The 25,520-nt window shown below is 33.2% G+C and overlaps 5 protein-coding genes and 1 long non-coding RNA gene across 9 annotated transcripts; 3 read left to right on the top strand and 3 right to left on the bottom strand.

Moving 5' to 3' along the window:
• The first annotated feature begins 1,235 nt into the window (after positions 1-1,235).
• Positions 1,236-5,851, top strand: LOC103857271 (protein MICRORCHIDIA 4). Of its 2 annotated transcripts, XM_009134446.3 has the most exons (20): positions 1,236-1,800; positions 1,879-1,953; positions 2,056-2,090; positions 2,181-2,259; positions 2,340-2,432; positions 2,524-2,608; positions 2,708-2,783; positions 3,052-3,180; positions 3,272-3,370; positions 3,459-3,560; positions 3,662-3,823; positions 3,932-4,027; positions 4,104-4,155; positions 4,237-4,348; positions 4,426-4,499; positions 4,587-4,891; positions 4,971-5,056; positions 5,146-5,230; positions 5,332-5,454; positions 5,537-5,851. In XM_009134446.3, the coding sequence occupies exons 1-20, from the start codon at positions 1,446-1,448 to the stop codon at positions 5,591-5,593; spliced, it is 2,280 nt and encodes a 759-aa protein (XP_009132694.1). In that variant the 5' UTR covers positions 1,236-1,445; the 3' UTR covers positions 5,594-5,851. The 2 variants fall into 2 exon arrangements, with proteins under 2 accessions (XP_009132694.1, XP_033143894.1); XM_033288003.1 differs by having other exon boundaries at positions 2,056-2,259.
• Positions 5,852-6,319: 468 nt separating this feature from the next.
• On the bottom strand, positions 6,320-8,057 carry LOC103857270 (bidirectional sugar transporter SWEET10). Its single transcript, XM_009134445.3, has 6 exons — positions 7,833-8,057; positions 7,699-7,735; positions 7,400-7,610; positions 7,146-7,307; positions 6,938-7,057; positions 6,320-6,847 (listed from the first exon to the last, which is right to left on the bottom strand). The coding sequence occupies exons 1-6, from the start codon at positions 7,876-7,878 to the stop codon at positions 6,554-6,556; spliced, it is 870 nt and encodes a 289-aa protein (XP_009132693.1). The 5' UTR covers positions 7,879-8,057; the 3' UTR covers positions 6,320-6,553.
• Positions 8,058-16,446: 8,389 nt separating this feature from the next.
• LOC103857269 (mitochondrial import inner membrane translocase subunit TIM8) lies at positions 16,447-17,175 on the bottom strand. Its single transcript, XM_009134444.3, has 2 exons — positions 17,026-17,175; positions 16,447-16,849 (listed from the first exon to the last, which is right to left on the bottom strand). Exons 1-2 carry the CDS (start codon positions 17,071-17,073, stop codon positions 16,667-16,669), a joined length of 231 nt encoding a protein of 76 aa, XP_009132692.1. The 5' UTR covers positions 17,074-17,175; the 3' UTR covers positions 16,447-16,666.
• Positions 17,176-18,248: 1,073 nt separating this feature from the next.
• On the top strand, positions 18,249-20,221 carry LOC103857268 (mitotic apparatus protein p62). Its single transcript, XM_009134443.3, has 3 exons — positions 18,249-19,214; positions 19,527-19,591; positions 19,722-20,221. The coding sequence occupies exons 1-3, from the start codon at positions 18,644-18,646 to the stop codon at positions 19,911-19,913; spliced, it is 828 nt and encodes a 275-aa protein (XP_009132691.2). The 5' UTR covers positions 18,249-18,643; the 3' UTR covers positions 19,914-20,221.
• Positions 20,222-21,380: 1,159 nt separating this feature from the next.
• On the top strand, positions 21,381-24,497 carry LOC103857267 (alpha-taxilin). Of its 3 annotated transcripts, none has more exons than XM_009134441.3 (11): positions 21,381-21,937; positions 22,018-22,109; positions 22,192-22,306; positions 22,419-22,486; positions 22,575-22,652; positions 23,083-23,147; positions 23,394-23,460; positions 23,552-23,734; positions 23,825-23,881; positions 23,960-24,055; positions 24,135-24,497. In XM_009134441.3, exons 1-11 carry the CDS (start codon positions 21,649-21,651, stop codon positions 24,267-24,269), a joined length of 1,245 nt encoding a protein of 414 aa, XP_009132689.1. In that variant the 5' UTR covers positions 21,381-21,648; the 3' UTR covers positions 24,270-24,497. The 3 variants fall into 3 exon arrangements, with proteins under 3 accessions (XP_009132689.1, XP_018512585.1, XP_009132690.1); XM_018657069.2 differs by having other exon boundaries at positions 21,385-21,937; positions 22,018-22,110; positions 22,214-22,306; XM_009134442.3 differs by having other exon boundaries at positions 21,388-21,937; positions 22,195-22,306.
• LOC117132481 lies at positions 22,517-23,473 on the bottom strand. The gene is made up of 2 exons (XR_004456058.1): positions 23,250-23,473; positions 22,517-23,211 (listed from the first exon to the last, which is right to left on the bottom strand). It is a non-coding gene; the product is annotated as an uncharacterized LOC117132481 (long non-coding RNA).
• Positions 24,498-25,520: the final 1,023 nt, after the last annotated feature.

Genomic DNA, 25,520 nt, shown 5'->3' with positions numbered 1-25,520 from the left:
TTGTTCGAGTTATACGAATAATAGTCTATATATGTATAGTCAAATTGGGATATTGAGTAGCTAATAATACACTTAATCATGAAGTTGATGTCATGAAGTTAATACAGCTTCAAACATTTGTTTAGAAAATTAATGATATGTCATCTTATGTGACTTGACAAGCACATGAAACCTTATGTAACTATGAATTTAACAAATCACTCATGAGATGTGATAATCATTGTTCTCAATGCGGGACTAAATATGAATCCATAAGCAATAATATTTTTGAGTGTCCATCAACTCTTCAAACTTGGGTTTTAACAACAACATTTTCTTAATTTTTGGTTTTCTCTATTTTAAGTTTATATACCAATATGGATTATTTATTTTATCATAAGAACAATATTGAAGACTCAAAAATGGATAGATATCCTTACCCATAAATAATATGGTATATTTAAAAAGTGCAAAAGGCTAAAGATCTGATAACAACGATAAAAGACTTAGTAACGTGGTATAGCTTTCCTACAAAGTTAAAGGAGTTATATATCCTGAAGAGTAGATTTGTGTAAAAATAAAAGTTGTAGATTCATTAGTTAGAAGACATAAACATCTCAGAGATTTATATTTCGTTTGTTGTTTTATTTCGATATAGTTTTTCAGACGACTTCAAGTTCAAACTAGTGAGTCATATGATTTGATATTTAAAAAAAATCATGGTAAATGATCTAGCCATATAAAAGAGAATGGTTTAGTACAATTATATGTTAACTCTTTATTAAAATTGACTAACGATCGGCTCGGCCTCTGCCTAATGTTTGAAGTAGCTCTGCGGTTTTGTCCGAACCGAACCGAACCGAACCAAAATTTTTGGCTTTCGGTTTAGTTACGGTTTTGAGTTCGATAAGCTTTTGAAAAATAATTTGATTTTTGGTTCGGTTCGGTTCGTTTTCGATTTTCAAAAAAAAAACTAAAAAAAACCAAAAATCACTGAAAAACCAAAATTAACCAAAAAACCCAAATTTAACCGAAAATATCCAAAAAAAAAATAGAAAACTTTACCGAAATTAACCGGAAACAAAAAAAAAATCGTTATTTCGAAAATTAAAGTGAAAACCAAAAATAATCGAGAACCAAACCAAACGAAACCGAATCAAAATTTTGTTCAGTTAATTTCGAAATTGTTTTCCAAAATTTCGGTTAACCAAAAACCGACGATTCGGTTGGGTCTCTGGCAGGGCTAATTTGAAGTGCTGGAGAGAAATAAAAGTAAAGAAACGGCACCGTTTCGTATCATTTTTTTTTCCTCGGCACCGTTTCGTATCTATCATTAAGCTTTTTTAACCTTTTAATGCAGTCTCCATTCTCGGGAGAGATCAATTAATACTTTCTCCAATAAAGTTCTTTTGAAGAAAAAACAGACTCGCCTTCCTCGTCATCAGCCTTTCTTCTTTAACCTAAAAATGGATGATGATGATGCTATTCGCGTAAAGCTAGAGAATCTCCCGACTCCTACTTCCGTCAACGGAATCAAACCCTCCGTAATCGATCTCTGCAGCAGCGACGAAGAAGACAACGACGGCATCGATGCTTCCAGAACCGTCGGCGAGAAGAGAGCGCGAAGGGACTGTGATATCGATACTCCGGCGAAGAGGGTGGCGGTAGAGGAAGGGCTTGGGCAATCGTCGTCGATAGTGGCTCTCCAGGCTACGCCTTGTAACGTCGTGAGGCCTTCTTCGTCGGCGCCGTCTTGCAAGCAGTTCTGGAAAGCAGGGGATTACGAAGGAACCTCTGGTGGTCACTGGGAAGTCTCTGCAGGTAGCGAATCTCGAACCCTGAGTTGTATACTTCTCTATTTATTTGGGGTAAAGTTTGTTGAGATGTTAATTGGTTCAGGTGGGTTTGATCATGTGAGAGTACATCCCAAGTTCTTGCATTCTAACGCTACAAGTCACAAGTGGGCTCTTGGAGGTATCTTTTTTATATTTTTTAATCAAAGTTTTCATTTTTATTATTTTTAGCAGTGTTTTATGAAGTTGGTTGGAATAAGAATGTTTGTTTGATTTTTTGCAGCATTTGCTGAGCTTTTGGACAATGCTCTGGATGAGGTGTGGAATGTTTTGTTTCTATTTTTAATATTTTTTCTGTTTGGTGGTAATGTTTTTTTTTTTTTTTTTTTTTCTGTTTTGGGTTATCAGGTACACAGTGGAGCTACTTATGTTAATGTCAACATGCTAACCAATAAGAAAGATGGAAGCAGGATGCTCTTGATTGAAGGTATTTAATAGTTTATTTAGTATTTTTTTCTTTCTGTTTGTATTCACGTTTTGATGATGTTGTGTTTGGGAAATTTTCAGATAATGGAGGCGGTATGAATCCTGAGAAGATGCGACACTGCATGTCTTTAGGATACTCTGCCAAGAGCAAACTTGCAAACACTATTGGACAGTGTAAGGCAACTCTTTTACCTGCAATATTTTATTTTTAAATGCTTCTTACATCAAGAATACACTTAAAGTTCATATGCTTTTTTTTTTGAAGATGGCAATGGATTCAAGACTAGTACTATGAGACTTGGAGCTGATGTTATTGTATTCTCTCGTTGCCCTGGAAAGGATGGAGATAGGTTAGTTAGTTTTAATGATTTTACTGGGATATGTGTTGTGTATTGAAAGAGATCAACAAAAGCTTTACAATGTTCTGTTTGCTTGTTGGTTGGTTTTAGCTTTACACAGACAATTGGGCTGTTGTCATACACGTTTCTGAAGAGCACAGGAAAAGAGGACATTGTTGTACCCATGGTAAGCTAACTGTATGAAATAACCATTCATATAACCCTTGATAATCTGGAATATTTGATAGCATGTGACTGATTTGTAAGCATAAGAAAGTTAGGTAGGCCAGACACTGTTTCAGAGTAGCTTTTGTCTGAAATACTGTTAGAAAATAGGCGTCAAACTCCTTGAAACCTTTGTCTGCTTCAGAGTTAACTGTTTGTCCAAATTTAATTAGAATTAGCCAATTTTAATCTCTCTTCTAATCTTCTTCTGATGGTGATTTAAATGAAAGCTCGACTACGAAAGGGAAGGTTCAGAATGGAGTCCAATAGTACGGTCTTCAGCTAGTGACTGGAATAAGAACGTGGATACGATTGTTCAATGGTCCCCATTCTCTACTGAAGACGAGCTTCTTTGCCAGGTAAAAAACAAAGGAGTTGTTTCATAATATTTATAGCTACTTGTTTATTTTGAGAATATTTCCACTTATCTGTGCTCTATGGCTGTTGTAGTTCAATCTAATGAAGGAGCATGGGACAAGGATAATCATATATAACCTCTGGGAAGATGACCAAGGACTGCTAGAACTTGATTTTGACACGGATCCACATGTATGTGTTTTTTTTTTACTGTGATTTTGATCTGCAACGATGTAAAAGCTTTCTGTATTCGTATACTTTGACACACGTTTGGTTGCAGGATATCCAACTTAGAGGGGTCAATAGGGATGAGAAAAGTATCAGTATGGCTGCTCAGTACCCTAACTCTAGACACTTCCTCACATACAGGCATTCACTCAGAGTATGAATCTTCTATCCGTCTTTCCTTAACAGTGGCAGTTGAAATTGTTTTTTTTTTGTTTTACGAAATTCATTTGTTACCTTGTGAATTGTTGTCTCCAGAGTTATGTATCGATTCTATACCTGAGAGTTCCACCTGAGTTCCGTATCATTCTCCGAAGAAGAGATGTTGAGCATCACAACATTGTGAATGACATGATGCACACAAACCAAATCACTTATCGTCCAAAAGAAGGACCCGGTGGACAATCTAATTTCTCAAATGTAATGTTTTTCACAACTTAGTTATACTCAAAAGACTTCTTCCTGCAAATTTTATTTGAAGAACTTGCGCAGTTTCTAAATATGGTTGTGTGGCAATATTTATAACAGATGTCTGCTGTTGTGACGATTGGATTTGTTAAGGATGCAAAACATCACGTTGATGTACAAGGCTTCAATGTCTACCACAAGAATCGCCTTATTAAGGTTTCTCTCGCTCTTTTCGGCTTATATTACCTTTGTTTCTGTCAGTTTTTTAACTGTCCCACTTTGTTTTTGTCAGCCATTTTGGAGGATATGGAATGCAGCAGGAAGTCAAGGTCGTGGGATTATAGGTAATCGTTATTTTGCAGGAAGGTCTATAATACATGATTGGCTCTTTTAATGTGAAGTCTAATGCGTTAGTTTGCTAAAAGGTGTTTTGGAAGCTGATTTCGTTGAGCCGGCTCATGATAAGCAAGGTTTTGAGCGTACAACAGTTTTGTCTAGACTCGAGACACGTCTTCTTGTAATGCAGAAGAATTATTGGTTTGTTGCTCTCTTCTCTTGCTTTTTAGAAAATTGCCGATGCTTCACTGAACTCTTTGCGCTTCTGATTTATTCAGGAGGTTGAACTGTCACAGAATTGGATATGTTTCAGCACATGGCAAAAAGTCCGCTAAAGACTCTGAAGACAGAGGTACTAACATCTTCTTCTTTTTTTTTTTTAAACAATCGGGGTTTTAAAACGTGTGCTAATAAACAAATCTCTTGGACATTTGTGTAGAATCATCACCAGAGTATGCAGTCCCAACCAGGAAAAGAGCTGCTGCTGCTGCATCGTTGAGCTTTAAAACTCCAACTGCTGCAAGGACAGTTGTGAATCGAGGAGGAAAAGGAAAAGGATCTGTTAGAGATTCTAATGGGGTCGGTTCATCAGAGAAAAGTGGTAAACATGGAAACACCTCTTCCAAATTTAATGGACGAGCAAAGGCTCGAGGAGCTCCTCCAGCTTTAGAAGATATCAACAGTGATGAGGACTCTGATTACGATCCTCCGGGTGAAGAAAATGTCACTGAGCTTCCTGAGAAGGTCCTCCAATGCTCTTTCTTTTATTTTTCTCCGGTAAATAGAATTATGAACGTAACCTTTTGTGTACTTGTTCTCGCAGAGCTTCGAACCACCAACCAAGCCACGTTCTACTGATTCACGTACCCTCAGTCAACTAGAGCAAGAGAATGAAACGTTAAAAGAGAGGTTTTGTTACCTTACGTTACCATGTTATGATTCATGTTTCTCACTTGTTTGAACAACACTGTAAGCTTTGTGTTTTCCTTAATTCTCAGGCTAAATAAAAAGGAAGCTGTTTACTTGCTGTTGCAAGAAGAGCTGCGACGTGAGAAAGAGCTTCGCAAAAAACTTGAAGCTGAGGTATAAATTCTACTCTTTAACATTTTTACTGTGTCTGCTTGCAAACCTATAAGCAACAATCAGTTAGTCACCAATGGGTGATTCTTCTTTGGTGTTGTTAGGTTCAAAGAACAAAAGACGAGTTAGAAGACGTGAAGAAAGAGCAAGAGAGTTTAATCGACATATTCTCAGAGGATAGAGACAGACGCGACAAGGAGGAAGAAGATCTCAGAAATAAGCTAGAGGTTCCTTCTTTCTTCTTATCACCTTTCTCTACTAAATCTTCTCTCAGATTCAGGAAATGTAAACTTTTTCTTGTGGTTGCAGGAGGCGTCAAAGAGGATCCAAGCGTTGTTAGATGAAAAATCCCGAGGGAGACGCTAGAGGTCTGGAGCTAGCTCGGAAGGATAGTCACTGCATGGAGGAGGATACCATTGACTCGTTAGTTTTTTTTTTTTTTTTTTTTTTTTGTGGTGGCAGTTTTGTCTCTGACCCAACCACACCGGAGTTAGTAGAGAAGTAGGGGTATTGTAATAGAGTTAAATCTCCAACAAATACTCACACATTGGTTATTGCAGTCGATGTAAGTAGGATCATCAAATTGACATTTACAAATTGAATTACATTTGCTTTTGAATTTAATCATAGATATTATAAATTGCAACTAATGAAACCGGAAGACCATGCCAAAAGCATCAGACTGACGCTAGCCGAGAGCATATAACACACGCTTTCTTTTTTTTTAAAAAGTTTTGAACACTGAATATATTAACTTGAGATTTACAACAAGACCCCGCGAATATAATCCCGGAGTTACAAACGCCGGGGGGACAACATGGAAATCCATAGAGACGATAGCAAATGGGAGACAAGGAGGAAACAAGAAACAAACATGAACACCAAAACTAATACAACCTATAACCAGATCAACTGAAACCCAAACTTCAATGAACAAACTTGCAGGAGACTACAACAAGACTTCTTTGATAAATATTTGCTAATGTGCAAATATTTACTAAATATTAGAAAATACCATATATATATATACTAAATATGATATTATTAGTTGTTGCTAAGTGTAAACTTTTTAGTATAAATGACAAGATGAAGAAAATTAATATAGTTTGATTTTGGATTTTACAACTGAAAAAAAGATAATAGACAAGTCGATCTATTTTTGTTACAAAGGACACCCATACACAAGACATATTCATTTATTTAATTTAATAGAAACTTATTTTACATTCAAGAGGAGAGAGAGAGGCCCACACATGCAGATTAAACATTAACTTAGCAGACAAGCAACTAAAACACACAACTCCACACTTGATAGTTAAGAGCTTATTAATTCTTGGATATAAGAAGCATTTCTTTGCTCTCCTTCATTTTCTCAATGTCTCCTTTGATCTTCTCATCAATGGTTATGGTGTCTTCCATGTCCGCACTGTCCTGTGGCACCAAAGTTCTCATCTGTGAGGAACAAACCATCGAACTAAGCCTCACGACATCGACAACATGGTCAGATATTTCCTGGAGGTTAATCACTGGTGGTTCCAAAACCTTTGTCCCAGGTTTTTTGTATATCATGTAAAGTATCATTTGAAGCACTCCAAAGATGAAACCCAAAACATTTGGAAGCTGAAAAAAATAATTAAAGAAACATTAGCTTTCAGAGCTGGAGCATACAAAAAAAAAAAAAAAGCAAATATGAAGACTACTTAGACGTACCGCTATATTCATGTCTTTAAGGAGAAGACCATAAAAGAACCACATGACAGCCGATAAGGTGAGGAAGAAGGAGAGACCAAACGGCATGAACTCTGCACTTCTCGTTTTAATCACTTTCCTCTGTGTTTTCAAGATTATAACTTGACCGATTAAAAACAGTTTTAATGAATGAATGAACGAATGAGTAAATAAGAAAGAGATAACTTACAATGATGCCAAGGGGTGCGACAAAAACACATAGAGAGAAGACCATACAAATGTATCCAAGTATTTGAACACGTTTTTGTCCATGAAGCAGAAAGTATGTAAGGAAGAAAATAAAGCCGAACGCAAAAACATCCACAAATAAGACGAATTTCACCGTTAGAGTCTGCCATATCGAAACACAACGGTCAGGTAAAGATGTAGTCATTCTTGTTTGTACATTCAAGATAAGAAGTTATGTTAATATTGAATAAGTACCTTCTCCTTCTTAGGCGCGTAGAATAGGTAGAAGGAGATGTAGAAGATTTGTATGACCAGGGAAACGGCGTTGATAGTGATCATAATCACTACATTCGTCTTGATCATTGCGTAGTATATCCATAGCATCGCACTGAAGAGCGCTATCACGTATGGGATAGACTGATATCCTTCAGATGATTTTCTCTTGTAAATACGAATGAACGTCGGTCTAATACATAAACAACACGTATATTTAATGTCTGATGGAAAACGTTATCTATATAAGAGGAACGTAAAGAGAGTTATAAGGCATTTACATTGGGGCAAGACAGACGAGAAAGGAGATGATATTCCCTACAAAATAATTATCTTATGTTAGAATTCACGATAACTCACGTACATGCATGCATCATGAAGACATGAACGTTTACGTAAACGTGAGAAGATTTACCTAGAATGCCAAAGACCGTACGCAAGACGACTATTGAAACCGCCATTTTATCTTTTTAATCTCTCTCAAAGTAGTGAAATGCTACTGTGAAGAAAATATTAATAATAATCTATTATAAACTCTCCCCCTCTCTTTCTCTATGAAACCGAAGGCAAGCAAGGAACGAGTGAACACTATAGGATCATGATGAGAATCTGTTAATGTAAGATGCAATTGTTGATTGAGAAGGGTAGTGATTTATATAGGGAGTAGAAAAGTGTATCAACTTGCAAAATGCGTCTGTGAGTGAGAGAGGAGAACGGAAGAGTTTGAACTCAATGGGATGTTGATAGTGGGCAAAAAGAATCAGAGAGCATTATCTCTACTTTACAGTTGTTTACTGCATGCCCCGAAGGTTCCCTTTTCTTTAATCTAATTAAGCTTAATCTTACCCTTCGTCTATTGATTTTTATGATTCATCTACTTATAAATATGCCTACGTAGTTTCTGCGTTTTGTGTGAGCGGTTAAATCCTCTCTGCGACCTTTTAGTTCTGCAGATGTGGACATGACTAAGTTTAATAGAATATATATCCGTCTTCTCAAAATAATATATTAGTCAGTATATATATCATAATGTAATTCATATACTTTACTTTTCTATTAAGAGTAATTGCGTGAAATTTTTTTTGACAAACAAATAAATGATTTGTGTATGAATTGGGTCTGATCAGTTTTTGAGGGTGACCAATATAAAGCAGTAAACCGCTTGAAAAACCACGAAATATAAATCATGTGAGGAATATAATCCCTCTCCCTTTCAAAAAAATATCCACATATGTTTATTCGTCTAATGAAACAAGACCTAACGAATGATGTTGTGCGCACATTGATGTCGGCATGCGAAGTTAACCTAGTCTTATCTCATAAATCTTGTGGCAAATATAATCATCAAACCCTAAAACCTAAAATGGGTGGGTATCTATCCAGCTCAGCAACTTATGAGCACTAAAACCTTATATCTTGTAAAAGTACCATTCCGGTACATTCTATTGCACCAAATTGTCGTTCTTTCTGACGTGTCACCAACCAAGTAGGTGTTGAGGATTACTACTGTCTACAACTCTCTAGTTTAGGGGTTACAAGTGCAATGAGAGAATAAGTTGGTCTTTTACCTAAACCGAATTGTCATGCATATAGTTCGTTTTCCGAATTGCAATTACTCATTTAGGAAATCAGGAAACCCCCTTTTGAAATCTTTACCCCAACATATTAACAACAAGGAAAATAGGGAAACCTTTTGTCTCTCAGTATTTTAATTATAGTATGTAATCTCGCTAAAATAAATATATGTGAATCCAAACGATGCAACTGCAATAATCACTAATCCCATTCTGTATAAAAATGAGAGTAATAATCCATAGTCTATAGGTGGATCCAAAATTTGTAGAGTAGTTTGGTTTAGCATTTGTTGTGATGTACAAAACATTTTCTTGAGTGCAGTATAAATTGATATAGAGTATCATTTTGCATTTTAGTTTATTTTTTCTATATAAGAAAATCACGTTCATTATTACCAAACTAACAAAGAGATCGATACAATGGAACAGTTTTCTCTCTGGCCTGATTTGTCATTGAAAACGCTACCAATCTCATCGCAAATAATAACGTTTTGTATATGAACATGCTAAACATTTTAATTAATGCACGTTTGATGATATCATCGTATCATTGTTTTCGTCCATATTCTTATAAATTTTTTTTTTGTGCATTTGGACCAGTCTACCGAAATTGAACCATGTACAAGTTTAGAAAACGAGACTTCTTAAATATATATTTTTCGTTAGACAATATGAGATATGTATTAGTAAATTTTTCTAGTTCTTCTGAATTTTTATCCACTGTGTTTAAGATACTCTTGGAATAAAATCTACTCGATCGGACTGTCTTTGTTTTCATGAAAAGTTAATAGTTGTGGAATATTATTACATTCATGCTATTGAAGTTTCGACTCATTATATGATTTCGTTTTCTTTAATTTGCTTGATGTACATGCTCAACCAGTGCATGAGCAATACAGAGTTCGTTTGGACAGTGACTACCGTCGTTATCTAAAAAGATACCAACATTTTGGCATGGTAGCCATATACTGATATACCTTTTGATCTTAAAATTTATAATAATTTTTTTTGCTTTGTAGTAAGAGTCGTTAGGATATAACTATCGTTTTATATTTTCCAAGTACAAACAATATTTTGTGTTTTGTCTGTATTAAACAAGAAATTAAACTTATCTGGTGCTTGCAAATAATCTATAAATTTCTTAATATGTATGAAAAATATAAATGTCAATTTTCTCTTAAGATTGCAATATATTTGTCAAATGAATAGTACAATACGTTTTTAGTTAAACACACCCAACTTTAATTACTGACTAGGTAACAAATAATCAAGGATAAGTAACTTAATTGTTAATTCTGAACGCCGATTGATAGATCACATAAAACTATAAAAGTTAATTAGCGCAAGTAACCAAAAGGAATCAAACTGTTTTTTTTTTAAGAAATGAATCAAACTGTTAACCCCTAATACTATGAACACCACAAATTATACAATGAAGGTAACATGGTTTTGGCGATTAATTGTTAATTCTGAACGCCGATTGATAGATCACATAAAACTATAAAAGTTAATTAGCGCAAGTAACCAAAAGGAATCAAACTGTTTTTTTTTTTAAGAAATGAATCAAACTGTTAACCCCTAATACTATGAACACCACAAATTATACAATGAAGGTAACATGGTTTTGGCGATTACCACTTAAGAGTTAGCTTTATGTGTAAATCAATGACGTTAGTGGGAGATACTAAGAATCTTTACTCTAATCCTAACGGGAACAGATCCAATGGCTTAGAGACGATTTGGAATATTTTCCCATTGTAAGAGAATGTTCTGTTTTATTTCTACACAAAGATTCCCTTATTCTTCTTTTCCTCGTCGGGGTAATGCCACCGCCCTCAGATAAGATATTTATTCCAAAATAGATGTCCTTTTTCTTTTTTATTTTTAAGTTCTTGAATAGTCTATCATCATTGACATCTTCGCACGATGGAAAAACTCAAGAACTTAAGTAGTATCTTTGACTCTCTTTTTCCATGAATACTTTTTCAGTTTTAATGAAACTAGCTACATGATGATTTCTTATTTCATAGAGGGATTTGTAGCAACTTTTACTGCTTGATTACTAATTACTTCCTTGTCGTAATGATTTATGAAGCTTATTTATTGTTTTTAGGTATATGAAAGATTGCTTAAGCTCTTATTTTCACGATAGCAAAATGCTGAGGTTTATTTACTGCTTTTTGCATAATTTCAATCAAATTGGTTTTGAAGGTTTTTTCATAATAGTGCTTAATTATGTAAAACTTGTATTTTCTAATTTGCTCTGATTTCTCTAATTGGCTTAATATCGTCTTTGAGGTTGGAAATGAGCAGGGGTGAAACTTAAATATTTTTTGTGGTTCATAATCAGAAGCATCCACTCTCTTTTGGAAGCCACTTTCTCTTTGAAAGCCACTTTCTGACACAATGTACATAGACAATAATCATTGTGAACGCAGCCCTCCATCGGTTGGTGCTCACTGCTCCATCTCCTTCACACGGCGGTTTATTGTTCTGCTCGACGTCTCTGGTTAAACCTTTATCGGATGTTGACACGGGTTTGCTATATTGTCCAGGGCCTTAGCCCAACTTTCAAAGCTATGCGTGTTCATTGAATAAAGGGTTACCCTTTGAGTCTTCTGTTGCTACATCTCATTGGAATTTTAATCCCATTACCAAAAATTAAGGCCTCAGTTTCTCACTTGTAGCTACGGTTCTGGAGTCTTGCAACTTTTGTCACCAACAGTAGATCATCATCAGAGACGGTCACTAAGTGATTTCAATTTTGTTTGGATTGGGTTCTTCAACGCTAGTTCTAAATTCAAATTCTTCCTATTTTTCTAATAATAGGTTTAAGATTTTAAGTGAAGTTTCTTTACATCTCTCTTCTTTTCTTTACTATCTTTATCCATCGTCATGTTTTACTTTTTTCACTTATCGTCTTGTTGTCGAGTGTATACTCAGCCCAGTGAGTTTTTAATATAATATAGTATTTGGTGTTAAGAAGTATAAGAGGTTTTCTTTGCTTATGTCTTGCAATTGCTTCCATTCATGTTTGTAGGGGTGGGCACTTTACCCGATATCCGAAGTGGCACCCGAACCCGATCCGAAAAACCCGAACCGAAAGCCGAACCGAAGTAGCAAAATACCCGAACGGGTATTGAATTAGGAGAGATTGGATACCCAAACCCGAATGGATAATATCCGAACCCGAATGGATATCCGAAGATAACCGAACATATGTATAATTAACTTTATATTTCTAGTTTACATCTCTCATTTTATATAAAATATTTATATTAATACTACACATACTTTAAGTTCATATGATATACATGCAATTACGAAAAAATGATTTGCTACTCACTTAAAAAGCATGTCAAGTTTTTTATTTCAAAAATAACAAAAAGTTACATCCAAAATTTAAAAACAATAACTAAATTAATGCATTTTTAGTTTTAAAATGTTATGTCCAAATCTATTAACCATTTAATCTATTAAAAAAAAAGTTAAGCAAAATTTATATTCTTCAATACAAAAAATTTAAGAAATGAAAAATTTAATTTTTTTTTCAAAATCTAAATATCCGAACCCGATCCAAAATAACCGAATCCGAACTAAAAATACCCGAACCCGACCCGAAGTATAGAAATACCCGAACGGGTTCTACACCTCTATACCGAAATACCCGAAAATCCGAAATACCCGATCCGAACCCGAACGGGTACCCGAACGCCCATCCGAAATACCTTTATTTTATTTCTATTTGTTATTACTGTTTATTGTTTATTTGGTTTACTGCTTGAGATATTTATTTTAGTTTAGGATTTTATAAACATATATGGATGATTATTTAAATTTGGAATTATATTAATTTTGGCTCTAAATTTAATGGATTTAATAATAGTTTATCTTTTCTTAAAAGCTAAAAAAACATATAATAGTAATTTTGCTGTTGTCCTTATTCTACTGTTCAGTGTCAGCTTTTATCGCTGACCAGTTAACGTCAATCACTTTTTTGTCTAATCTCAACATCCAGTGTTTCTAGTCTATATGCACATGTGTAGCGGAGAGGTTTTGCTATGTGGACCTCTTTTGTAAGTTACCATTCAACATTAATGTGGTATGTTTTTAATTTGAGAGGACAAATAGTTTGAACAAATGAATGCACCAAATGTCAAAATAAATGTTAAACAAATTATTCGATCTAAAACCCCCGTCTTTTAGTCTTCTCGACTAATACAATTCTATTTTGATTTTTTTTTTAAAAGAGAGTAGTCTTTAATCGGAGTGATACAAAATCTGGTTGAAATCCAAAAATTTATACCAACATTGCAATAAATAATTATGATCACCATTGAATTTTTTAAACCGCTGGTACCATTCCACCTTTCCCATCTTTCTTTATATACACTAGATTTTTTAACCGCGCTACGCGCGGATAAGATATTATAAGTATTTTTCAATTCTAAAAAATAATGTATAATATTGTATTATATTATTTAAAGAATATAAAATAATACCACATAATATAAATATATGTTTTATATTTTCTTTGTGAAAATCATTATGTTGTTTGATTGTTGTACTTAATTCACATATTTGCATAGATATTTGTGATAGATGAATAACTATATTTTTATTATCAGTAAATAATATATATTTATTATATAATATAAGAAAAATGGAATTATTTACTTTTTAACAAACTTGTCTCATGTTGGGGACTCGGTTATAGACATATCATATTCGAATGAAACATTTTTACACTTATCAATCTTCTTAACAATCAAGAAACAAATCTGAATATCAAAACAATATCTCATACGATCTCTTTGTGGAATAACTGCTCTGAAGAAATTGAATTTATGCATCAAAAAGGACTGGAAATGGATGTGCATATGTGTTATCTAAGTCAGCTTTACAAAAAACTATTTATAGTTCATATATCATTTATGTCCATCCTATTTTTTTGTCCATCATTTCTTAAACATCTTGAAATAAATAATGCTAATTAATAATAAACTTTTTACTCACAAAATAAAAATCAAATTTGTCTAATTATCGCTTAATTTGTCTAACTGATATATGTATTTCTCAATTCTAAAAAATAATGTATAATATTGTATTATATTATTTAAAGAATATAAAATATGACTTCATAACATAAATATATTTTTTAAATTTTCTTTGTGGAAATCATTATGTTGTTTGATTGTTGTACTTGATTCACATATTTGCATAGATATTTGTGATAGATGAATAACTATATTTTTATTATCAGTAAATAATATATATTGATTATAAAATATAAGAAAAATAAAATTATTTACTTTTTAAACAAACTTGTCTCATGTTGGGGACTCAGTTATAGACATATCATATTCGAAAGAGACATTTTTACAGTTATCAATCTTCTTAACATTGAAAAAACAAATCTACATATCAAAACAATATCTCATACGATCTATTTGTGGAATAACTACTCTGAAGAAATTGAATTTAAGCATCAAAAAGGACTGGAAATGGATGTGCAGATATGTTATCTAAGTCTGCTTCACAAAGTACTATTCATAGTTCATATATCATTAATGTCCATCTTATTTTTTTGTCCACCATTTCTTAAACATCTTGAAATAACTGATGCTAATTAATAATAAATTTTTTGCTGGAAAAAAATCAAATTTATCTAATTATCGTTTAAATATTTTATTAATATGGTCTAAGAAGCTTTTAAGTGATATCATAGTTTAATTTATTAGTTTTTTTTGTTAATTTTTAGAGGTTTTTGTATTTAAGATTTTTTTCCATATTAAGCTTCTATTTCTTTCACAGAATTGATATATATATATATATATATATATATATATATATATCATAAAAATTACCATCAAATCAGTTTTACTTATTTATTATTTTGTTTTAACGAAAATACACTTTTTAAATAATTTAATTTAAAATAAAATTATATATTAATTTGCTGTATTTTAACAATTTCATTGATTTAATTAATTTGCTTTGGTGGATAACTTAAAAAGTTTTCATATGAATTGGGGAAAGCAAGCTTATGTTGTTATATTATATTTATTTTGTGTATATAGAATCTATATACAATGCTAGTGTAATAAAGAAAGAACATTATTTTTTTGTAACTTCAAAAAGATACATTATTACAATTTGAAATGAATCAAAATTGAATAAAATGGTAATTAAATATTTGTAAATCTAATTGTTTAGTTGGATTCTCATGAAAAAAAAATCGATTGGTTAAAGAAATGTTTCAAAATTTGTTGTGGTATTGTTTTGTCTATAAATTATAAAATTTATTGAATTAATATATTTAATTATTGCATCCTTAAATAATATTTTATTAAGACATTAGAAAAATATGTTTTGAGTTGTTTTGTCAAATTGTACAAAAATCTATGCTTTTTCATATTTGTAACTTCAAAAAGATACATTATGACAATTTGAAATTAATCAAAATTGAATAAAATGGTAATTAAATATTTGTAAATCTAATTTTTTTTATCTTGTTTAGTTGGATTCTCATGAAAAAAAATCGATAGGTTAAACAAATGTTTCAAAATTTGTTGTGTTATTGTTTTGTCTATAAATTACAAAATTTATTGAATTAATATATTTAATTATTACACCCTTAAATAATATTTTATTAAGACATTAGAGAAGTATGTTTTGAGTTGTTTTGTCAAAATTTTACAAAAATCTATGTTTTTTCATATTTGTCACCAAAATTTATATGTTAAACTTACTTTTACAAAATTCTTAACTTTGTCACGAAAACAAAAATCTATGATTTTTCATATTTGTCAACGTTTTCACACTTTCTAAGAATATATTAACTTAGCCACTTACTTTTTTTTTTTTTACAAAACAAAGTATCGGAGTCTTGAAAGTTGAATTCATATTATTGTAAATGTACATAAAAGTTTGTGATTATATACTTAGTGGTTCTTTATATGTGTCCAAGAAAGTGTCAATGGCTTAGTGGTAACTGTCCTATATATATATCATACCAACCCGGGTTCGATTCTCACATTCGCATTGTTTTTTTTATTTTTTACGAAAAATAAATGAGATGACATGGCAATTTCGGATTCTCTGATTGGTTGATTTTTCTATCTTATGTGGACACCCTCTCCATGGCTTATATCCCCTTTTAGTATAGTATAGATATTCTGATTTCTTACACAAGTTCACATTGGGTGGTCTCATTCAGCCCTTGTTACTGATGGTTCTTCTTTCTTCTCCCTATAACTGAACCCAATGCTCACAAATGGATTACAGAATATATAAATCCTCTTATAATCCAATCAGTTTACCCAGCTTATAACACTGAAAGAAACGAATAGAATAAGTTGTTTAGAGCTGGTTTCAACTTTGCTGACACATTGAGATTATGGTGAAAATGGAAACAATATATCCAACGATGTGCCCGCTTCACCATAATCTTAATAAGCTGAACATTCCACACTGATTCATTAGTCCATCAAATAAAAATCTCATTCACATTACCATAAACTAATCCCACAACAATTCATCCAAGAGAAATAATATTATTGCCGGGGTTCAACACCAGTTGCCATGAGAAAAAGGAAAAAAAAAAACGATTTTCAAAATAAATAAAAGGGAAAGAAGTAAAGTAACATCATCATGATCATGATGATAATGAAAATCACTGCTGCTGAAAGCGTTTCATGATGAGCATAGTCATGTCCATGTATCGTAGGGCGCAGTTACTAAGGCAAGAAGTCTCGCTGGAGCTGAACTTGCTTCCTGGCTTGTCCACACATTTGTCCCAGCACGAGCTTGTTATCTTCGCCACCACTTCGTTCGCCATTGCCCTTTCTTTCTCTTGCTGTTGTTGTTCCCCACAAGAAACACACACACACACTCATTTCAAAACACATCTCATGAATCGATTCAGTCATGAAATGAAGACAGCTACTAACTAGTTCATAGTTCTAACTTACTCAAGCAGAGAATATGATGAAACTATTTAGATTTAAATGAACAAGAGTAAAGTAGACTTACGCTGAGGAATTGAATCAATTGGGGGTTGTTTGCGAGGTTAGGATCCATGGCGGTAGGAAGCTTGACTCTGCTCGACGACGAAGAAGAAGGAGAAGAGGAATCGAATTTCTTTAGCAACTAAAACCCTAAGTATCCCAAAGCCACATAAAAGCAAGGCGCCGCTTGCTTGCTTATTGGGTCAAAGGCCCATTAGAGGCCCAATTCTTAGTTATTATATGCTTTCCAAGCCCCACAAAAATTATCGTTCCTGTTTTATTATTTTCACAATATCACAGTTCGAGATTTACTTGATAAAATCAAAATAATTTTCTCGATTACAAACGAATGTTACTTGAATATTTCAACTAGCACTCTCCTGTTAGTTGTGTTTGAGTTCAGTTTAGCTATGTGTATCAATAGAAGTAGAACTCTTGCCGGATGGTTAACCAAAAATTAAAAATTCTTCATCATTTTCTATTGTATATTTTGTATATATATGTTTGGAGTTATTCTTGGGTCCACCCCCTAGGGTGAACCTCTAGGTCCACCAACCAATAAGATTTTATTATTTCAAATTCGATATCTTTTAGAAAAAGAAACAAAATATTATCAAGATATATTATGTTTTTAAAATAAAAAGGTTAAAAAAATTAGAAAAAATAGTAGTTAGAGAAAAACAAATTTAAAAAAAAATAATATTTTTATCGTCTTCAGCAAAACACTAAACCCTAAATCCTAATCCCTAAACCCTAAATCATAAATCCTATAAACCCTTGGGTAAACTCCAAACCCTTGGATAATTCATACTCTAAATCAAAAACACTAAATCTTAAAACCCTAAACCCTTGAGTGTTTAGTGTTTTTGATTTGAAGTTTAGGATTTATCTAAAGGTTTAAGGTTTACCCAAGGGTTTAGGATTTAGGGTTTAGGGATTAGGGATTAGGATTTAGAGTTTAGTATTTTGTTGAGAATGTTAAAAATATTTTTTTTAATTACTACTTTTTAAATTTATTTATTTTAACCTTTTTATTTTAAAAATATAATATAACTTATAACTGAGAAAATATTTTGTTTCCTTTTTTAAAAGATTTCGAATATAAAATAAAACAATCCTATTGGTTGGTGAATCTAGAGGTTCACCCTAGGGAGTGAACCCAAGAATAAGTCATATGTTTGTACATAAAAGCTTCGTAACTAATACAAAGAAATTAGTTAAGAAGATTCTCTAAAATGCAAGATCAAGATAATTTGAAGCAATACGCAACGAATATATAAAGTAATTGAATGGCTAAAGTTTATCTGCAAAATTAGGAGAGGCTAACTGCAAGTCAAAGGACAACAAGAATGAGTAGGTCACTTAGATAAGAAGTTAAGAACCAACTCATGCATTTGCCTAAATAAATCACTATTTACCAAATTTAGCAAATAAACTGCAACTAACCAATCAACCCATCACACAATCTCAGCCCTTTAATAATCTTCTCTGATTCCTAAAATGATCTTCCATTCATCACAAACCAAATCTCTTCTCTCCTCTTCTTTGCCTTAATTCAAGAATCTTCTCCCGCCACCCAACCGCCGCTGTATGATCTTTTTGGTGGCGGCGATTACCCCCATCTATTTGATAGTTTTATTGATATGGGTTGCGGTAGCTCAAGGCTAGGAGGTGGTGCGGCGGCGAGAGCGGGTGAGGGCGGCGTTGTGCCACTTCCGGAGGGAATACGTCCGCTTCTCAGGAGGAGATTAGAGGAGATGAAGAAACGGAGCCATGCAAGCGTCTTGAAAGGAAACCAGACGCAGTCGAAGAAGGAGCTTCTAAGGCACGGCTCCTCTGAGGACGGAGAGGAGGCGGAGGAGAACGACGACAGCTTGAAGTTGTCGGCTAAGGTGGCTCCTGCGCCTGATCATCACGTGGAAGATAAGAAAGAAGTTATTTATGAGAAGATCTCTTCGATAAAAGATGTTAAAAACGGGGAAAAGGTTGTGAAGAAACAAGATGAGAAAATTGATGATGTCATCTCTATTAAGAAAGAAGGAAATGATGAGGACATCATTTTTAAGAAGCAAGGAGATGATGGTATTGATCATGATGAAGGGAGGATGAGTAATTTTGATGAGAGGATGATATGTCCTGGATCTCCAAGCTTTAGGGTTTATTGCATTAATGTTACTTCTTCTGATGATGACGATGATGATGATGATGATAAAGGTAAGTTATATACGTTCGTTTACTATATTTACATAATTACATATATACAAGTGTACGTACCAAATAAAAATCTAAAAGAGGAAAAACAATTTACTCTCATATATGTGGAGGAATGATGATGCATGCACATCACACATGTGCATATGATTGGTAGATATGTTTTTATTTCTATAGAGAATGCTGACTTTTTTTTTGTCAAAACAATATAGATATTACATAGATTTTGCCTAATGCTAAGTTTTGCTTCATTTTAGATCCATAGTAAGATTCATAGTAAAGTGAATTTATTAAAATTATCTATTATCTTGGCAGAAAAAGATGGTGAAGACAAGAGAAAGTCGATGGAAACCCAAAGTGTCATCATAGAGCCAAAAGAGGTACATATATCTCTTTACAACAATTTAAGTAACTTACAATCTATTTAAAGTGAACCACATTCATCTATCTTCACCATTCATATGATATACGAAGCTCTCTAATATTGATATATTTGTATTCTATGAATAGATTACGACACAGGAAAATGAAAGCATTGTCAAAAAGGAGAAAAAAGAAAGAAAAGGAAAGAGATTCGGAATGGCATTGCCAAGGAAGTATTTAGCAAATGTAACTGCACCGTGCTATGCTGGTGCTGGTAGAGGATGCATGGGCAACAACACTGATCATTCTCGTGTGGTGCAAGAAAAATCAAGCCAGTGATCAAACGTACAAAATATGTTTGCCATCTTTGATGAAGGACGAACGGTGTGTGGTGTAACGTACGGGGCGATGAATAATCAAAAAGCACCCAACCATGGAAACTACTATAAGCTTTTAATTAGACGTTTGTTTTGTGTTAAGATACTCTTGTTTCGAATTTGTACAACCGATTGTTCGTCTTTGCTTTCTCTGAGGATAAATTAGTGTTTGACGAATGTTACTGTTTTTTTTTTTAATTTCGCGTGAAAAGATGTAAGTAGTTGAACTTGTGCAATAAACAAAATTGGTGGCTATTTGCAGCTGTATATTTTGCTTTTGAGTTAGAAAATGAAAACTATTGTTCAACTGCAAAATCATTTACAAGCAAAAGAAATATAAATAACAGAAATTGGAAAAATTGAAACTGTGCAAGAAAATGTTGTCTATTTTTAATATGTATGTCTAATTTATCAACAAAATTATTTAGAATTTATGATTATCTACCACAATGTTTTCATTGTCCATATCACTAAATATATAATTAACGAAAAATAGACAACATTTTCTGCCCCTCACCAAATATAAAATCACACACAAGCTAATCTTAAATCCTTCGATCAAAGTTTTCACTTTCATCACTGTCCAACTTTCTCTCTCTATGACAATTCTTTTTTCCAGTGATTGTCGTACTCTATCTCCTGCGATTGTAGCTGCCAGCTCTCTCTCTGGCGAGTCTATGGAGAACTACACAAGTGAGTCTTTTCTTCTTATACCTTCAAGTCATTTGTGTTTAGATTTCATGAATTTCACTTTCCTCTCACTTATTTTGTCTCTTTTTCAGTGTTTTGTCTCAAATAGAAAACATTTAAAGTATGTGCTCGAGTCTTGGATTTGTTTGATTATAAATATATTGTTTGTGTGATACGAACATACAAAGTTTGAATTACTTTATATGTGTTTTAGTTCTTTGTGCGGCATTCTCGATCTTAGTTTTTAATCTCTTCTTCCTTCGGTTGTTGGTTATTAGATGAAGAGAAACACATGTATGCTCTCATTAGAAGAAATATATGGAGTGATGGAATTGCAATATTTACAAGCAGTTAGTGAGGACAAATCGGGACGGAATTAGTTTGGCAACGTTTTAGGAACGAACCTGAAGTACAATGGCTATGATATTCTTTGCATGAACCAGAACACATTTAGGATAATTGTGCAAGATTAGTATCAGAAAAGTATAATCTAGAAAATCTTCGCCATGTTGTTTACTTATAAGAGATTGTTGAAATTCAAAGTTGATCATAGTTTATAACTTAAATGTATTAGTTCATTGTGTTCTTTAGGTTGATATATTGTTGAATCGTTGTTTTTGTTTCATTGGTGGCGAATATACTTGAAAACCAATTTGATGGTATTGGGGTGTCTCTTTTGCAAAGACTCAACTTCTTCAGATATCTCTTTGGATTTTTTTTTTTAATCGACGGATATTCATATATTTTAGTGTAGTTTCAGTTCGGGTTTTTGGATCGGGTTAGAATGTTTCGGCCGGTTAGCAAAAACAATACAGAGGTAGTGTGGCCATATTGGTGTTATTATTAGTTGAACTTTGAAAAAACAGGTTTATTACTTTTTTTTTTCTTTTCCATTAAAAGTAATGCTCAGTTTTCTTGTTGTCTAATTCTCCCTTCCGACACACTTGTAAGTAAAATTGGGGGGTTTCTGTCCCAATCTCGCGCTCGCTGCCAGATCCAGAGTCAAAATGGAGTCACCTCACTCGAATTTGCTCCCCGAGGTCGATTCCCTACCCGATGGATTCGTCGACGGAGCTGCTGACCCGCCTCCGGTGGTGACCGAAGAACATAATCGTAACGATGATGTCCCGATCGAGAAAGCAGAGAAGCCCAGGACTTTCCCCGTTCCGCTCTGTGAAGAAACGGATGTCAATGATGACGGCGGCGGCGTTGATGACCTAATCAAGGTCTCGAGCAAGCTTAGCGTAGAACAGGAAGAATCATCTCCACCTCCTCCTCCTCCTCCTCCTCAAGCATGTGAGAGAATAGTATAATCTTAATTGGCTTTTTTTTTTCGTATTTGTAACCTAACGTTGGTTCTTTGCTATTTGAGTTAGTATCAGAAGGGTCTACTCAAAATTTAAACTTGGCCAAGGACAAGGCAACGGACTCTACTCAGAGTGTGGATTCGGTCAAACCCAGAAAACAAGTTAGTATATCTTTCATAAGCAGGTCATGATCATTTATGCCTATACTGTTGTGTTGATGACACGTGGTGCTGATATTGAAAGCAGGAGGCAGTTGAGACTACTAAGCGTAAGAATTCGAAGAACGTGTTCAAATCTGAAAAGGAGTTTCTTGAATTCATGCTCAAGTATCAACAAGTCCTTTCTGAAAGAGATTCTGGTAAAATTAACTAGGACAACCTGTTTTTGTTTGTGTCACTTCCATTGTTCTATGCTTTTGAGAGCCAACCCAGCAAGTCATTTTGTTTTGTTTCTCCTTTATTTTATGTTAGCTATTACTGTCCGTGACAAGCTTGAGTCTCTTTGTAGAGAGTTACAACGTCAGAACAAAATGTTGATGGTATGCATTCTTTTATTCTTCTTTTTCTTACTCTACTTTGTTTGCGTTATAGAGTGTCTTGTCTTGTTGTTGTTCCTTTGTATCACAGGAAGAATGCAAGCGGGTTTCGACTGAGGGGCAGACTTTAAGATCAGATTTATCAACCAAGTTCCAGGAAGCGATTAAGGTTAGATGAACATTTGAATTCTTCCTAGTGTTTTGATCTTTGTTGCTGGTTACAAAGTTTAAGAAATTTTGCCACTGGTATTGGTATTTGGTAGTAAGAAGGACTGATGTTTAATAGCTTTGTTTATCCTTCCTCAGTAGGCAAATCCTGATGCATCTCGTTCTATTCCTTAGTGTCTTCTTTAATCTTCTGAGTTATTTGCTCAGGGAAATAATCTATCCTTTTTCTTCTTCCTTAACATGTGAAATTCCGCAATAATATTGGCTGGCACATGTTAGTTTCACGTAGATGGAGACTCTGTAACAGACTGATAGAACATTAATTTGATTACTTTGTAGGCTTTTGCAATATTCAGAAACTTGTAAAAATGAAACCATCCTTTTTTTTTCTGCTATACTCTTGACCTTACTAAATTCACTTTGGTTAATAGGATGTGAGCATTAAGTTGGACGAGCAAAAGGATGAAAGCCTCTCACAACTAAAAGAAAATGAGATGTAAGCCCAAAGAACGTAATCCCCACAGTTTTCAATTGTAGTGGAGTAGGAAGTGTTATAGAATCTAATACAATCCTCTGCACATTGTGTTGCAATTCCCACATATATTTCATACATATCGTTTTGTTACACAAAAAGTAAAAAAAATCATCATGAACACGCTCTGTCACACTCTGCAAACTATATTCTTACATATTTCGGAGGTCCTTCGTCAATATCAGTGGATTTTGTTTACTTATTCTTCAGGTTAAGGACGAAGTTGAAGCACCTGGCTGATCAATATATGCTTTCAGAACAACAACATGAGCAAAGAGTACAATTTATATTCTTTCTTCAAACTATATATGAAGCATCATTTAACTGTGACCTATTTATTTATCTCATTTTTTTTTTGAAATGAACAGCTGAAACAGAAATCACTGGAGCTACAGATTTCTGAATTAAAAATCAAACAGCATGAGGAGAAACTCATCCATGAACAGTCTCAGATGAAGGTTTATGCAGATCAAGTTTCTCAGCTTTTAGCAACGGAGAAAAACTTGCGGGTGCAGCTAACATCTGATGGAGAGAAGTTCCAGCAGTTCCAGGTCTGCTCTCTTCCCCCCTTATTTTCTTGCAGAGTATTCATCTTCTTTTCTTCCACAAGATCATTTGTTCATAAATGAAACATGATGCAGGATGCGTTGGTGAAGAGCAACGAAGTGTTTGAAACATTCAAACAAGAAATCGATAAGGTAAAAACATGTCCTTGAAATGCTATTTTCTGTGATTTTGTTAAACTATATATATCTATGATGGTGTGATTCATGTAGATGTCAAAAGCAATCAAAGAGCTGAGGAAAGAAAACGCATTCCTGAAGAGCAAAACCGAGAGATCGGATCTTACTCTCATAGAACTCGTTGAAGAGGTAAACCAAACCATTTTTTCACAAATTTTTGAAACCAATAGAAGATAACAATGCTGCTTTTGGTTGAACATTGTAATAGCGTGAAAGATTGAAGAAACAGTTGGAGAAGACAAAGAATCAGAAAGATAAGCTTGAATCGCTTTGCAGATCCCTTCAAGCCGAAAGAAAGCAAAAAGAAACTAACACTAGTGATTCTTCTACTGCTCAAGCTTGAAGCAGTGAGAGAGATTGATTATGATTTTAAGGTTTTTGTTTCCTTGTATTTTTCTTTTGTGTTTCTTGTGGTAAACTAATTAGCAATTCGGGGATCATTCAGAGGTCAGGGTGTTTTTTAACCGGAACCAAAAGACAACCAAAACGAATAATCATTTTATTGGTTATTGTTTCTCTTATATTCAAAATATCTGAACTAGACCAAATCGATGTCTGAATATACATTTTATATACACAAAGATGTGGGGAATCTTGAGCTACCTAGAAACTGGCTACAATTTTTCCTTGTGGAGTTGTAAACTAAAAAAAATCTGCAATTTCCATTAGTCAACTTTAATTTCACATATAGAAATAAATAAAATAAATAATAAAGAATATATGTCTCTCCAAATTCGTATTCTTTTTAAGATATAAAAAGCGTTTTTAAGTCATAACTAGATTTTGACCCGCCCTTCAAAGGGCGGGTATATATTTTATTTTAACTTTTTTTTTAAATTTAATTTTTATATTTCTGTATTTTTTGTAATTATATATGTGTATAAATTTTAATCATAATTTATTTTATCAAATAATCGTAATTAAAAAGTTGATCCAACATACATTCGGTTCTTTGTAATTATATTGTATGTTCTGGATTTTGACCCGTATGTATAACGTTGGTTTGTATTTTTTTTTGTTTTCTATGTTTCTATATATATGTTTCTAGAAATTTAATTTATATCTAACTATGTATTCATTTTATTTAAGAAGCTTCTTATTATTCTCTTTATACAATTATATCTAATTTATTTAAGGGAAATTATCAATAAATGTTACATATTTATAGAAACATAAAAAAAAAATTACAAACCACCATTAGATCCGCGGGTCAAAATCTAGAACATATAATATGATTACAAAGAAACGGGTACACAAACATATAATTACAAAGAACCGAACATATGTTGGATCAACTTTTAAATTTCTATTATTTTATAAAATATATTTTGATTAAAATTTATACACAAATATGATTACAAAAAATACACAAATATAAAATTAATTGTTTTTTTTAAATATCATTTTTGCCAACAAATTTTTGATTAATGGCCCATATGGTGAAAGAAAAAAGAGAATGCATATGGTGCAAGACAAATAAAAGTAAACCAAAAAATAATATTCAAAAAATAGAAATTATAGTGGAGTACATTGTACACGTCAATTATTGCAGTTATATTCAGAAGAATTAAGACAGTTTTATTTCACAAGCTTA

Source organism: Brassica rapa, chromosome A03, assembly GCF_000309985.2.
Source record: "Brassica rapa cultivar Chiifu-401-42 chromosome A03, CAAS_Brap_v3.01, whole genome shotgun sequence".
NCBI classification, from domain to species: Eukaryota; Viridiplantae; Streptophyta; class Magnoliopsida; order Brassicales; family Brassicaceae; genus Brassica; species Brassica rapa.
Note: the sequence above shows the minus strand (reverse complement) of the source record. Positions and strands in the feature narration are given on the sequence as shown.